The 13,279-nt window shown below is 43.0% G+C and overlaps 1 protein-coding gene across 1 annotated transcript in view; it reads right to left on the minus strand.

The window, feature by feature from the left end:
* LOC137638591 (DNA repair protein REV1-like) overlaps nt 1-13,279 on the minus strand; it is a 104,565-nt gene that overhangs the window by 79,553 nt on the left and 11,733 nt on the right. Inside the window, exon 2 of the mRNA XM_068370795.1 lies at nt 9,550-9,690. Coding sequence (XP_068226896.1) covers nt 9,550-9,627 — 78 coding nt within the window. The 5' untranslated portion in view covers nt 9,628-9,690. The remainder of the gene's footprint in view (nt 1-9,549; nt 9,691-13,279) is intronic.

Below are 13,279 nucleotides of genomic sequence, written 5' to 3' on the forward strand. Positions count from 1 at the left end.
AAAGTACTCTCTCCAGTTCATTCCCCACCAAGTTGGACAGGCTTGGGATCTCGAACGACTTAGGCCAAGGACGTGAAGGAAGCTCGTTTAGCAAAAAACCGAGCTGCAAGGAACATGTAGCCGTTTCAGATGTGAAAACAATGATCCTGCTGAAGGCGTGGATCTCACTTACTCTTTTAGCTGTTGTCAAGCACACGAGGAAAAGAGTTTTTAACGTGAGGTCCTAAAAAGAGGCTGATTGGAGAGGTTCAAATCTTGATGACATAAGGAACCTTAGGACCACGTCTAGATTCCAGCCTGGAGTGGACAACCGACGTTCCTTTGAGGTCTCAAAAGACCTAGGGAGGTCCTGTAGATCTTTGTTGGTGGAAAGATCCAAGCCTCTGTGGCGGAAAACCGCTGCCAACATACTTCTGTAACCCTTGATCGTAGGAGCTGAAAGGGATCTTACTTTCCTTAGATATAACAGGAAGTCAGCAATCTGGGTTACAGTGGTACTGGTTGAGGAAACTGCATTGGTCTTGTACCAGCTACGGAAGACTTCCCCTTGAGACTGATAGATTCCGAGAGTGGATGTTCTCCTTGCTTTGGCAATCGCTCTGGCTGCCTCCTTCGAAAAGCCCCTAGCTCTTGAGAGTCTTTCGAAAGTCTGAAGGCAGTCAGACGAAGAGCGTGGAGGATTGGGTGTACCTTCTTTACGTGAGGTAGACGTAGAAGGTTCACTCCTAGAGGAAGAGTCCTGGGAATGTCGACCAGCCATGCAGTACCTCTAAGAACCATTCTCTCGCGGGCCAGAGCGGAGCCAACCAACGTCAGCCGTGTCCCTTGCGAGAGGAGAACTTCTGAAGTACCCTGTTGACAATCTTGAACGGCGGGAATGCATACAGGTCGAGATGGAACCAATCCAGCAGAAAAGCATCCACGTAAACTGCTGCTGGGTCTGGAATCGGAGAACAATACAACAGGAGTCTCTAGGTTATCGAGGTAGCGAACAGATCTATGGTTGGCTGACCCCACAGGGCCCAAAGTCTGCTGCAAACATTCTTGTGAAGGGTCCACTCTGTGGGGATGACCTGACCCTTGCAGCTGAGGTGATCTGCCATGACATTCATACCGCCCTGAATGAACCTCGTTACCAGCGTGAGCTTTCGATCTTTAGACCAGATGAGGAGGTCCCTTGCGATCTAGAACAACTTCCACGAAAGAGTCCCTCCCTGCTTGAAGATGTAAGCCAGGGCTGTGGTGTTGTCAGAGTCCACCTCCACCACTTTGTTAAGCTGGAGGGACTTGAAGTTTATCAAGGCCCGAATAACCGCCAACAACTCCTTGCAATTGATGTGAAGTGTCCTTTGCTCCTGATTCCATGTTCCCGAGCATTCTTATCCGTCCAAAGTCGCACCCCAGCCCGTGTCTGATGCGTCCGAGAGGAGACGGCGGTCGGGTTTCTGAACAGCCAAAGGTAGACTTCCTTGAGAAGAAAGCTGTTCTTACACCACGCGAGAGAAGACCTCCTCTCTTCGGAAACAGGAACTGAGACCGTCTCTAGCGTCATGTCCTTTATCCAGTGAGCAGCTAGATGATACTGAAGGGGGGGAGGTGGAGTCTCCGTAACACGATGAACAGGGCCAGCGAAGAAAGTGTCCCTGTTAGACTCATCCACTACCTGACTGAGCATCGGTTCCTTCTCAGCATGCTCTGGATGCATTCTAGGGCTTGGAAGATCCTTGGGGCCGACGGAAAAGCCCGAAAAGCTCGACTCTGAAGATCCATACCCAGGGAGACAATGGTCTGGGATGGGACGAGCTGAGACTCCTCAAAATTGACCAGGAGGCCCAGTTCCTTGGTCAGATCCATAGTCCATTTGAGAATCTCCAGACAGCGACGACTTGTGGGAGCTCTTAAAAGCCAGTCGTCTGACGGAGCCGGACACAAGATCATGGTACTGTACTGCTGCACAGTCTGTGAACTGTCAACCATGGGGAAGCGAGGAAGTACAGTGACAACCCGAAGCTGTCTAGACTGTCTGGGTCGTACAGACAACTCCTTATCGGGTTGCTAAGGTTGCCGCACTGCGTCACAACAAGTCACTCCTGCTGGTTGTTGAACGTCTTCCCAGTGACACACTGACTCCGTAAACAAAAAATCCTCTAACAAGGACTAAGTTTGGACTGCATGTCTTGCAACACAGCTCAAGGACTATGGGAGCAGGTGTGGTAACAGACGGGATTAGCGACTGAAGTGGGACCATTACCTTCCCTGGAAGCATGTTATGCTTAAATAAAAGTCCATAGGAGGCTACGCAGCTAAAGGCTCCTCTCCAAATGACAGAGTCCTCAAGGGAATATCAGAAGGAGGGAGAAAAGCACTTTCTCATCTACAGGGACCATATCCGAGAAAAGCTAAGTTCTCTCAGTGAGGGTTACACTGTGCAAACGCAGCAGACTAGAAGGCAACGTTAAGAAACTGCTTGACAGTCTAGTGAGTTGGCAACAACCAAAGATGTGTGACTGAGAAGCATGCGGTAAGGTATGCAGAGCATGTTGTATGCAGAGCATGCTGTAAGCAGAGCATGCTGTATGCAGAGCATCCTGTATGTAGAGCATGCTGTAAGGTAAGCAGAGCGTGTTGCATGGCGTGTAACATTTCTCAGAAATTCCATGACCAGTGCTAGAGTGAGTAATATCGCATTACCGTCCATTGAAAGTGCACGTGCCGAGGGAATTGATTTAGACTGTTTTGTTGATGAATTTGATAGCCGGCATGATAATCGTAGAATTAAGCTACACTAAATGTACTATAATCTACTTCACCTCCGGAAAGGGAAACTCGCCCTGTTGGCAACACTGCATTACTACATGCATGCTTGCAAGGGGTTTAATATCAACATAATATTACCTTACATTCATAACTCATGATTCATTCTGTTTAGAAGATATTTTTGCCATATTTTGCGATTTGTTAAAAATATATTGCAAGGAATACATATATATTTTTAAATAAGTAATACAAATAACCTCCATTATCATAATGTTTGTGTAGGCATACATGTATATGATTACAAATGCAAGTTATGAAAGTAATGAGGTGTTATTATTGTCATTTGTTATTCCCAAGTTGAATGGGAAGAAGTTCAAGTTGAGGAAAAAAGTGGCAGATGCATGCGTTGAGGTGGCTGACTCATAGCATGAGGTTGTTGCCTCAAGAGTTGCGCTTGCTGTAAGGGTTGCGGATGCACAGTAGCAGGTTCCTGAGGAACGAGTTAAGGTTCCTGAGGTGTGAGCTGCGAGAGTTGAGGTAGTGGCTGCGCAGAACGCAGTAATTGTCTCGCGAGTTGAGGTTCCTGAGGAGCAAGGCTAAGGTGTTGAGGCTCTCGCCTTGAGGAGGGTTGAGCTCGCTGCAGCGAGAGCTGAGGAGTCTGCCTCATGGATGGGAGAGGTTGTTGTACCTCAAGAGAGTGTTGCCTCACTGGTGGAACCGCAAGTGGAAGCGGAGGAAGTAAGGTATAAGCTTCCTGTTCCCATTGCTGAGGTTGCCTTAAGGAAGGCGGAGGTAGCTGCACACCGCTGGAAACTGGCAACTCAGTACGTGGTAAGGTAGCCTGAGGAACCTCAACTTCGTACGCCTGGCAGACTGGACTGCGGTGAGGCGGAGCTCTCGCAGGAGGAGGCGGAGGTTGCTGCACACCGCTGGTAACTGGCAACTCAGAACGCGGTAAGGTAGCCTGAGGAACCTCAACTTCGTACGCCTGGCAGACTGGACTGCGGAGAGGCGGAGCGTTCGCAGGAGGAGGTGTAACCTTCTCAGCCTGAAACTCACGCATTAAGACCGCAAGCTGCGACTTGACTGAGGAGAGTCAGAGCTAACCCAATGACTGCATCCGGGTTGTTGAACTCTAACTTCGTACGTCTGGCATAGGTCTGGACTTTACGTTTAAGAGGTCTTGAGACCTGAGACCAGCGTTTTCTCCCCGAAATTTCTTCTGCAGACGAGCAAAATAAGGGCTCAATCGTCTGCAGGTGGGAGTGACGGTCTCTGTAAGACACGCCCGCAACCACCGAGGATACTTCTGTGCGCCGATCAAGGCCTGCCGAACCCTTTTGCCCTTTGACATTGCTTCTCCCCTGGGCTTGGGAGCTTGCAAGAGGTCCCGGACTGGGAGGACGACTGGCACGCACAGAAGTACCCTCACGCACAACACTGACACACTTTGCGCTAATCACTTATCACTTTGATTTTCTGTTTGCACTTATTTCACTGAACTCGAAACTTTAAGTGGTTTGTACCTGAAACACGCAATTCTATCCTTTCTCAAAAGTTAGTAATTGCGAAAACAGAATTACAATGTAACAGAAAAATCTAATGAAAGATAAATAATTCAGTGGCTGGAAAGAGACTAAACACTAGATCACTCTAGAAACGTTTACCTTCTTCCCATAAAGAGACTAGGGAGAAGAGCAAAAACGATAACAACGTTACTCGCTTGAACGAAACGTTTATCCTCCTCTTTCTCCCTCCGTCTCTATCTCTCTCTCTCTCTCTCTCTCTCTCTCTTGACTTAGAACCTGAGAGAAGAGCCCAATCATATATATCGTTAAAACATATTATTGTTAAAGGAAAAAACTGAAATATTTCCCAAAATGAAAAGTTCCTTTATTAGAATTAAAACCATTAAGTTAAGAAAGAATGAACAAAACGCTAGACACGGTTACTCTTACTGCAACGTGACACCGTGAAAATTCTCTCTCTATCGTAACGATAGAGCGCAAGTAGAACGTTCTGAACGTCAACAACTGCAGAGACAAAACAAAACGTTAGTTCAACTTTGAAAACAGTACGAGACTATCAAAGAAATTCTTTCAAAAACATTAAAATAGCATAATATGTTAACAGGTAAAACCGAAATGACGGGCTCAATGTTAATTAACTTCGGTACCAAGAAAAGACCGCCTACTATTAGGAAAGGTCGAATATAAACAAATATAAAAATTAATTTTAATAAGTTTATAATAAAAGTAAGTTAATCGAAGAGGCCTATAAAAGGCGGAGAGATATAAAATAAATCTATAACAAAATTAAGAAAGAGAGTCTATACTCTCTTGGACACCAACACTTCCGTCTAAGGGAAGGGTCGGCCATTTAAAGGTGAAAGAGAGTTCATACTCTCTTCGTCACCATAATAATTAAATTAATTCCAAAAGCTAGCTAAGCTAACATAGAAGTTTCCAGTATAGCGAATAGCTGCAAATTTTAGAGAAATACTTCACCAAACCGTGAACAATACTCCAAAATCATAAGCGTATCCAAGAACGTCTTGCCGGAAGCACGACAGAGGAAAAAGTGAGGTGGCGTCAACAACAAGTACTGTAGTACCTGGCCACAGGTGGCGCTTGTGAGTACACCCCCTTCTAGTATAGTGATAGCTGGCGTATCCCTCCCGTAGAATTCTGTCGGGCAACGGAGTTGACAGCTACATGATTATCGGGTAAGTTTAATATTGAAAAATGTATTATACTACATTCATACACACTATACGTAATTTATTGTTAACCATTTGAACCCTATAAGACTGTTTACATCAGGAATTTTTACTCTATTTGGCCCAAGAGGCCATTTTTTCGTCTAGTAATTTCCAGTAATTTTCCCATCTTTCTATATGCATATAAAACTCTTACACATACATACCTACATATCAAAGAAAAGGAAATTTATGCAGCTACATTATAAGTATTTTTTTTCTCTAACGCTAATATTTTTATGTGCTTAGAAGGGTAAAGTAAAACATTCCAAATAAAGGCAAAGAGATATAGTGATAGATTTATTTGCAATGGGATGGAATTTTAAAGTTTTAATATAGGACATTATTAAACAGGGATTCAATATGAAGAATCTGGAATTATACTAGAATTGAGTCGCTAAGTTCAAAAATTTTTTATATCAAATTAACTCTGAAAGACACTAGAATACTGTATACATGATTCAAAATTCCCTGCAATATTTTACTTGCCAAATGTAGGATTAATATATCAACTTAAGCCCAAGATGAAAATAAAACCAGTTAGAATATTTTATACAATTTCATTACCCGTAACAATAAAAGAATAACTTAATTTAATTTTCAAATTAAGAACTTATAAAAGTAGAATGGAATTGGAAGTTTCAAATGATTGTAAAAAAAAAATAATTAAAACTGTAACAGGAAAAATACAGTAGTAGGATACTAAAAAAAAAAAAAATTACTAGTTTGAATACTTAACTAACCTCTCAAATTTAACAGTTCAAATGATTGAAGTTTTACTCTTGTGTTTTTATTATATAATGAGAAATTTTAAAGTAATTTGTATTTTTCTTAACTATACAAATCTGAGGTTATTTACCGCCATGTGAGGGAAGAGACGCTCCCGCTCAGCCCACAAACTCACTCTCTCAACCACTTTTGACTGCTGCAGGATTTACCGGCGGAAGGTGCTGGCGGGACAAGTATTTGTGTAAAGAACTTCAGGTTTGTATAGTTAGAAAAAATACAAATGACTTTCAAATTTTTCATTACCGACACATTACAAACCATTGTTCTTTACGAAAGACTTACTAAAGATGAGTGGAAGTCCATTCAATTGGCTAACACTTATCCAGGATTGTCACATCTCAGAAGAGCAAGAGAGGCATGCAAATCCTGACACCTTGTGAACCTGTAAGTTTGACATACAGTGCCTGAGAAGTCATTAGCCTGGGTAGCAATGGTCAGTGAGTAAGAAACTGCACCATGATCAAGTACAGAGCAGGTCTACAGATGTATTCCAATCCTCTGGAGTGAGGCAAGTGTCTTCGGCAATGCCATTGACATTGCAAATGCAAACCAAGACCTGAATAAAGACTCCAACAGTTCAGTGGTTGGAGACTTAGGGCTGGCAGATTTCAGTTGGTCATGTCTGAGTAATCCAAATTGTCAATTAGGCTCTCCACCTCCTGCCCCACACCAGGCTGGGCCAGGGGCGGGTCATAGTCGTCATCAAGAGGTACAGTAGGCAAATGAGACATGGGAGGGGCTTCCATAGGCTGAGGTGATGAGGCAGCTGCTATGACCTGTTGAATGAGGGGGAGAGCCTGGAGGAACATGAGAAGGCTCCAGGGACTGAGAGGATCAAAGGCACTCTCAGGAGGTGAAATTAAGTCTCAGGGGAAGGATAGGAGAGGGTGAATCACCTGCCTCGACAGGGGAGAGCCTCTAAGACTCTACGAAAGACCTCGATCTTGATCCCCTGCTGGTATGAGGATGTAAGGTGTCTCCTGGAGGCGGCATGATCTGGCGACGTTTATGCTACCACCGAGGGATCTTCTATAAATCCAGGCCAAGCTCTTTCCACAAGAGGTCCGATCCGATCAGCAAGGTTTCATATTCCCAGTAACATGTCTCTGATACCGAGACATGTGAGAGGTAGGTATTTGAGAATGAACCAGGGCCTTAGGCTAAGGTACAGACGGCAAGGGGGCAGCGAGGGAACAGAAGGACGATGTGGTGCTACACGGTCTAAGGTCAAATGGGGTGTTAGGATTCCTCACAGATCTCCAAGGTTAAAGAAATAGTTGTCCGTAACTTCATAGCACAAAACCGACAGAGTCTTGGGCTGGGCAGATCGGGAAGCCATTGTAACTTTAACAATGTTGTGTATCCACTCTACATCAGGATCCCAGAGTGGATGATTGGGAGCGGGATGGATGGGGGAAGTTTGTCATTGAGGGCCAATGATGTGAGAAGCCAAGTCTCGCTCACAAGAGGTGTTTTAATCGCAAACGTGAGCTATGACGTCAGGTTTGCAGTAGCTGGTTGCTCGTGGATGAATCTCTTTTCACAAGACACAAGCTAGAGGAGGGATCACAAGAGATGGAATCGTGAGGCTAGACCTCAAACAGGTCTTCAATTGGCCGATGGCGTAGAGGTGGGCATGGATGATGCCTGACCTGGGGAGAGGGGGGGAAGGGGATACCAATAACTAGCCTCTCCCAACTCATCCAGAGAATCCGCTGCAACAGCGGGCTCCTCCTGAGTGCAATCTGCTGATGGTAGGCGAGGGCATTTTGCTGGAATCTATATGCCATCGTTATATAATGGAATGGCCATTGGGTTACAGGAGGCAGGTGGGGGGGGGGGTGCTCCCCTGCTCGTTCTAGGGCTAGAGTGAGGTGGCAAATAGCTGCAAGTACGCTTACGAGAAGCTGGAGGAGGAGTCTGCTCAATCATGGCAGACCAATCGCGAACACGAGGTGTCTGCTGGAGTCTCCCACTGTGGTCAGTGCATGCATTCAACCCGAGGAGTGAACGAGCGAGATTGTTACCCCGAGGGGAAACTACCTGCAGGACCTCAGGTGGAAGAGGAGCTACAGAGGAAAAAGAAGCTTAGGGCGCATAGCCAGAGGGAAGGGGATCCCCTTGCTTGGCATTGGAAGAAGAATGGCCTAAGCGGACTTCTGCAGTTGGAGGTGGAAGTTGTGCTGAGCACTTTGCTTCAACGCCTCCTGCAGTTTGTCCTTCAAAGGAGAATCTGAAAGTCCAAACAGAGGCCAAAGTTCCTGAAGAGCATTAAGGGAGGACTTCCATTGGGAGGAGGGTGCCATTGCTTCACCAGGGAGAGCAACAGAGTCCTCCGTGCCCAAGAGCCGTCCAGGAGTTAAATGAACATCCCTTTGGTCCTACCGAACTTCGGAAGAGTCCAAGCAAACAGAGGCAGGAAGAGGGTGGGGGGGGGGTTAAATCCAGAAGAAGAAGAATGCCTGGACTTCTTGGGCTTTAAGGCAGAACTTGGAGGCAAAAAGTCAATCTTTCTTAGCGTTGTTCTAACTCCTGCGCCCGAACTGCTCTCACTGGAAGAACGGCAACTCGACACTCGTCGCCTGGAAACGCCTCAGTGCAAGAATGCCCTCTGCACAAAAGGCAAAGCTAGTGAGGTTAATTATAGCCAGCTGAACTCAAGATGGAGGAGTAAAGCTCGTCCACTCTCCAATAACCAAGTCAAAAGTGGTTGAGAAATTGAGTATGCAAGCTGAGCAGGAGCCTAACAAACCCCTTGGCCTGGGGTTGGTTACCACCTTCCCTAAGTTTTTATGGCTGCAAACTCCCTGCCATCAAAATGGTGAATGGAAAATTTATTAATTTTTTTGTAATGTACACTATACTGCAAAAAATAAATCTACAGTATTTGACTAGACAGGGTGATAGGATACGCATTATAAAGTACATAAAAAATATACTACAGTACTGTACCATGAATTGTCACAAATAAATCATAGCATTTATAGCCTCAATATTTCCCGTGAGATTTTCTAGAAACTTTCTTGTCTTTACAGCTGTTCTTCTAGTCTAAGATTGAAATGGCAAGGAAATCATTGATAAAGGGAATACTAACATGTAAACCTTGACCTGATAGGAGTTTGGGCAGAAAGAGTACAAGACAAAAAGATGTGGAGAAAACTAATTTTAATCTGACAACAATGTAAAAACTGGATGTCTTAAATGGAATACAGTACTGTACCAAGTTAAAAAAGAAAAAAACTCACCTGCTCCTCAAATCCTGTAGGGCCATAACCTCTTCTCTTGCCATCCCTTCGCCCTCGACTATTTGATGAACGAGACATACCTACAGTATTTGGATAACACTGTAGATATAGCTTTTATGGAGTTATAGTTAAATTCATAACCTGGAATACAAAACAGGACAACATACTTACAACAGTACAGTAACCTAAAACTTATACTATACAGTATAAGTTTAGCAGTTCCCATCTAAATAAATATACACACACACACACACACATATATATATATATATATATATATATATATATATATATATATATATATATATATATATATATATATATATATATATATTTATATATATATATATATATATATATATACTGTATATATATGAGAGAGAGAGAGAGAGAGAGAGAGAGAGAGAGAGAGAGAGAGAGAGAGAGAGAGAGAGATTCAATATAAAAAAAAGCTATACTACAATACGATTTATATATGGCATTTGATGCAACTGTCAAAAATTATTCAAATACTTGTTCTAGTATTGCAAAAGATTCCAATACTGTACATTTAATAAAAAGTGAGTATTTACTGAATTAATACAGATAGTAAATTAGAGATCACATCTAAGTAATAACCAGATCAATGCCACACACCGTATCGTATTTGGCAAAGGGAGGTGGTTAATTAGTGTCCTTTATCAAAAACTATTAAACCTGGCTATGATTAATCATGATGGACATAGATCTGTACCGCCTCTAAAATTTACTTTTTTTGAGACATGAAAATAATACATTAGAGAATGTTGTCAATATACCGTTACTCAGTTTTAATTTCTCGGTCGCATTCCCTTCAATGTAACATTTTTGGAATAGAGTTTCTACTATTACCTGGTAGTTATGGCATGTGTCTCTGAAACTTACAGAAGTTCATTTCACAACTAAAATAAGAAAAGAAAATGAACTACAGTACTTAGCAAAGAGCATTCATGCTCTCATCTCTCAAGTGCGTACTGTATAAAGTTTATGATGGTTTGAGCTAGTTCTGTAATATAGTCTAAGGACTTTGAAAACTTTTTAAGATCTAATTTTCTCACCCTTCTCATACTGCTAAGCCCATCCTTTCAGAAGGGTTTGGAAAACCTTTCCTAGCAACAGAATTAATTTTCAAGGCCCTTCCTATAATGCTGAAGGCTCTTCTAAATTCCTTGCCAACCAGAAACCAGTCTTTTATTGAAGGGTTAACCAGCACACTGTATTCAGAAATAAATTTTATGTTGAGCACCTACCCAAGCCGAACAGAAAAGTTTATTTGGTAAAATGGCAGTCTAGAACTGACATATAAAAAGGACTAAACAGAGGTGGAGACTTAGACATCCTTGCAATCACCTTTTCCATAACCGACTATATTCTCTCCCTTACCAACCGAGAAAAATCCAGTTTAAAAATTGTTCTTGGACTAAAAAATTATAAGCTATTGCCCAAAAAGCTGATTTCACTAGTTTCTCCTATGTTCTGTGAGGGACCTTCTCTCCACTTCCATTTAACAGGAAAAAATAATACAGTACTGCTCCTAAGAATATGACAAATTTGGAGGCAAGTTGTATTTTTCTTAACTATACAAACCTAAGCTCTTTACTATGGATATTAGTTATTAGTTCTGGCGTAGCTGGAATCTAGACACAAACTTTTAACATGAGGTGTTAACGAGCCTTCGCTAGTTGGTGGGGGTAAACCATCCACGCCTTTCACATACTGTACTCCCCCAGTGCGTTACGTCACTTTTGGTTTCAGGCAGGATTTCTATAGGGAGACAGGTGATGGCAGGTCAAATATGAGCAAAGAGCTCAGGTTTATATAGTTAGGAAAAATATAAATTACTTCCAAATATCCTTTGTTCCTACACACATACAAACCCTTCGCTCTTTACTAGGCAAACTCGCCTTTAGGAGGGTAGAGGTCTGAAACCCAACTTGCTAGGAACTTGACCTGGGCTGCAACTCTGAGCTCATTCGAGCGTGAGAGAGGCGCCCTGACAACTCATGAACTCTCCCTCTAGTAGGCTGGAGAGTTGACAGCCTAAGCAATCCTGCTGAATGAGTGGAAACTAAGCACTGTGACTTGGCCAGGCAAGAACAAAGTGTGTTGTATACGACTTCATACTTAAACCTACACGATACTAGACTCCTCCTCTCAGGAAGAACGTCGACATAAAGTATACAGTATATCATATATCAGACCACACAAGGGAAATGGTATTTACCTGCAGTCGGCAGCAGGCCAGCTTGCAGAGACCTCCAGATGCTATGCCCCAACAGAGGGGAAGATGAAGGAAAAAAAGGCCAGTCATTCTATCATTCTACCCATTCACCTCAGAGATATGAGGGTGAGCTCCAGATGTGCATTTGAGATAGCGCCTAAGCACTTTCACAGGACACAGGACCAGTTGATCAGAATTGTCAGTTACATCAAAGAGACTCGAAAAACCGGAGTGGCCCGAACCTAGTCTGTTACGGCCGGATTCTGAGTCTTGGCTAGAAATTCAGGGATGAAGCCGAGGTTTACCTGCCCCCATCACCTTGAATGGGCATGTTGTAGGAAAGACAATGCAACCCACTGACCCTCTTAGAACTGTCTTGATAGTAGTCACAATTGGAGGTTTGACTTAGAGGTTCATATGGAGCTCCTTGCAGGGAATTTAGGCCATATACTACATTCCCAGGAGGTGGTCTAACTTTTGACGAGGGCAAGTAAGCTCTAAACTCTGTATGGGGAGAGAGAATTCTGTCTAGGAGGAAATGTTAACTCTCTTCAATCCAAAGACAAGGCTCAAGACTCAGCGATACCCTTTCACCGCAGAGACCTAACAGCATTTTTCCTCCCATAGGTGTAAAAGAAACTGCTATCACTGGGATAGTGGCATCATGAAGAGAGATACCCAATTCACAACACCAACCACAGAAGATATTCCACCTTTGCGTGATAGACAGTGATCGACGACTAACGGAGGTATCTAAATTATATCTTAACTAAACTGTAATAAAAATGTTACACAGGATTACCTTTATGTGAATATTCTACAACAATTACACCTCCAATAATACAAGATCGTCCTCAAAGCATCAAGCTGATTGATATGAGCAATAAATTCAACCTCACCGCTCAAAGAAAAACTAGCCTATAGGACATATGTCTGTCTATCACGGCAATTAGCGTTAGAAAGGCCGACCTTGGAGGCTCGGTCAGGTCAATCTTGGGTCACTGTGGGAGGTTAAAATTTCTGAAATCACACGTAAAACAAAAGCAGGCCTACAAGCGCACAGAAAAGAAAGGTTAGTCAAGTGATTGACACTGGCTTAATCCTCCTAAACATCTTAACTAGATATTGCCTATCCTAACCTTTGGTTAGGATAGGCGAAAGCATAAGTCCAAACATCACTAAATTTCTAAGCTTGAGCAAGCAGCTGATAGGCGAATGGAGTGCCACCCAACGGGTGTTATTCTAGTCAGGTAGGAAGCAATGCTTGGGGAAAATTTTATTATCGAGTAACTTGGCCCATACATTATAACAAAATTTCACAACCTACCATTTCATGATAATTATTACAGCTTTATTAAATGCCACTGTCCCAACCAACTGCAAACTTAACCAAGATGTAAGAATGTATATTGATGGGACAGCATTAAAAAAAAAAAAAAACCACACAACAACAACAACAACAACAACAACGCTTCATTGCCTGGGACAACA

This window comes from Palaemon carinicauda, chromosome 3 (assembly GCF_036898095.1).
Source record: "Palaemon carinicauda isolate YSFRI2023 chromosome 3, ASM3689809v2, whole genome shotgun sequence".
NCBI classification, from domain to species: Eukaryota; Metazoa; Arthropoda; class Malacostraca; order Decapoda; family Palaemonidae; genus Palaemon; species Palaemon carinicauda.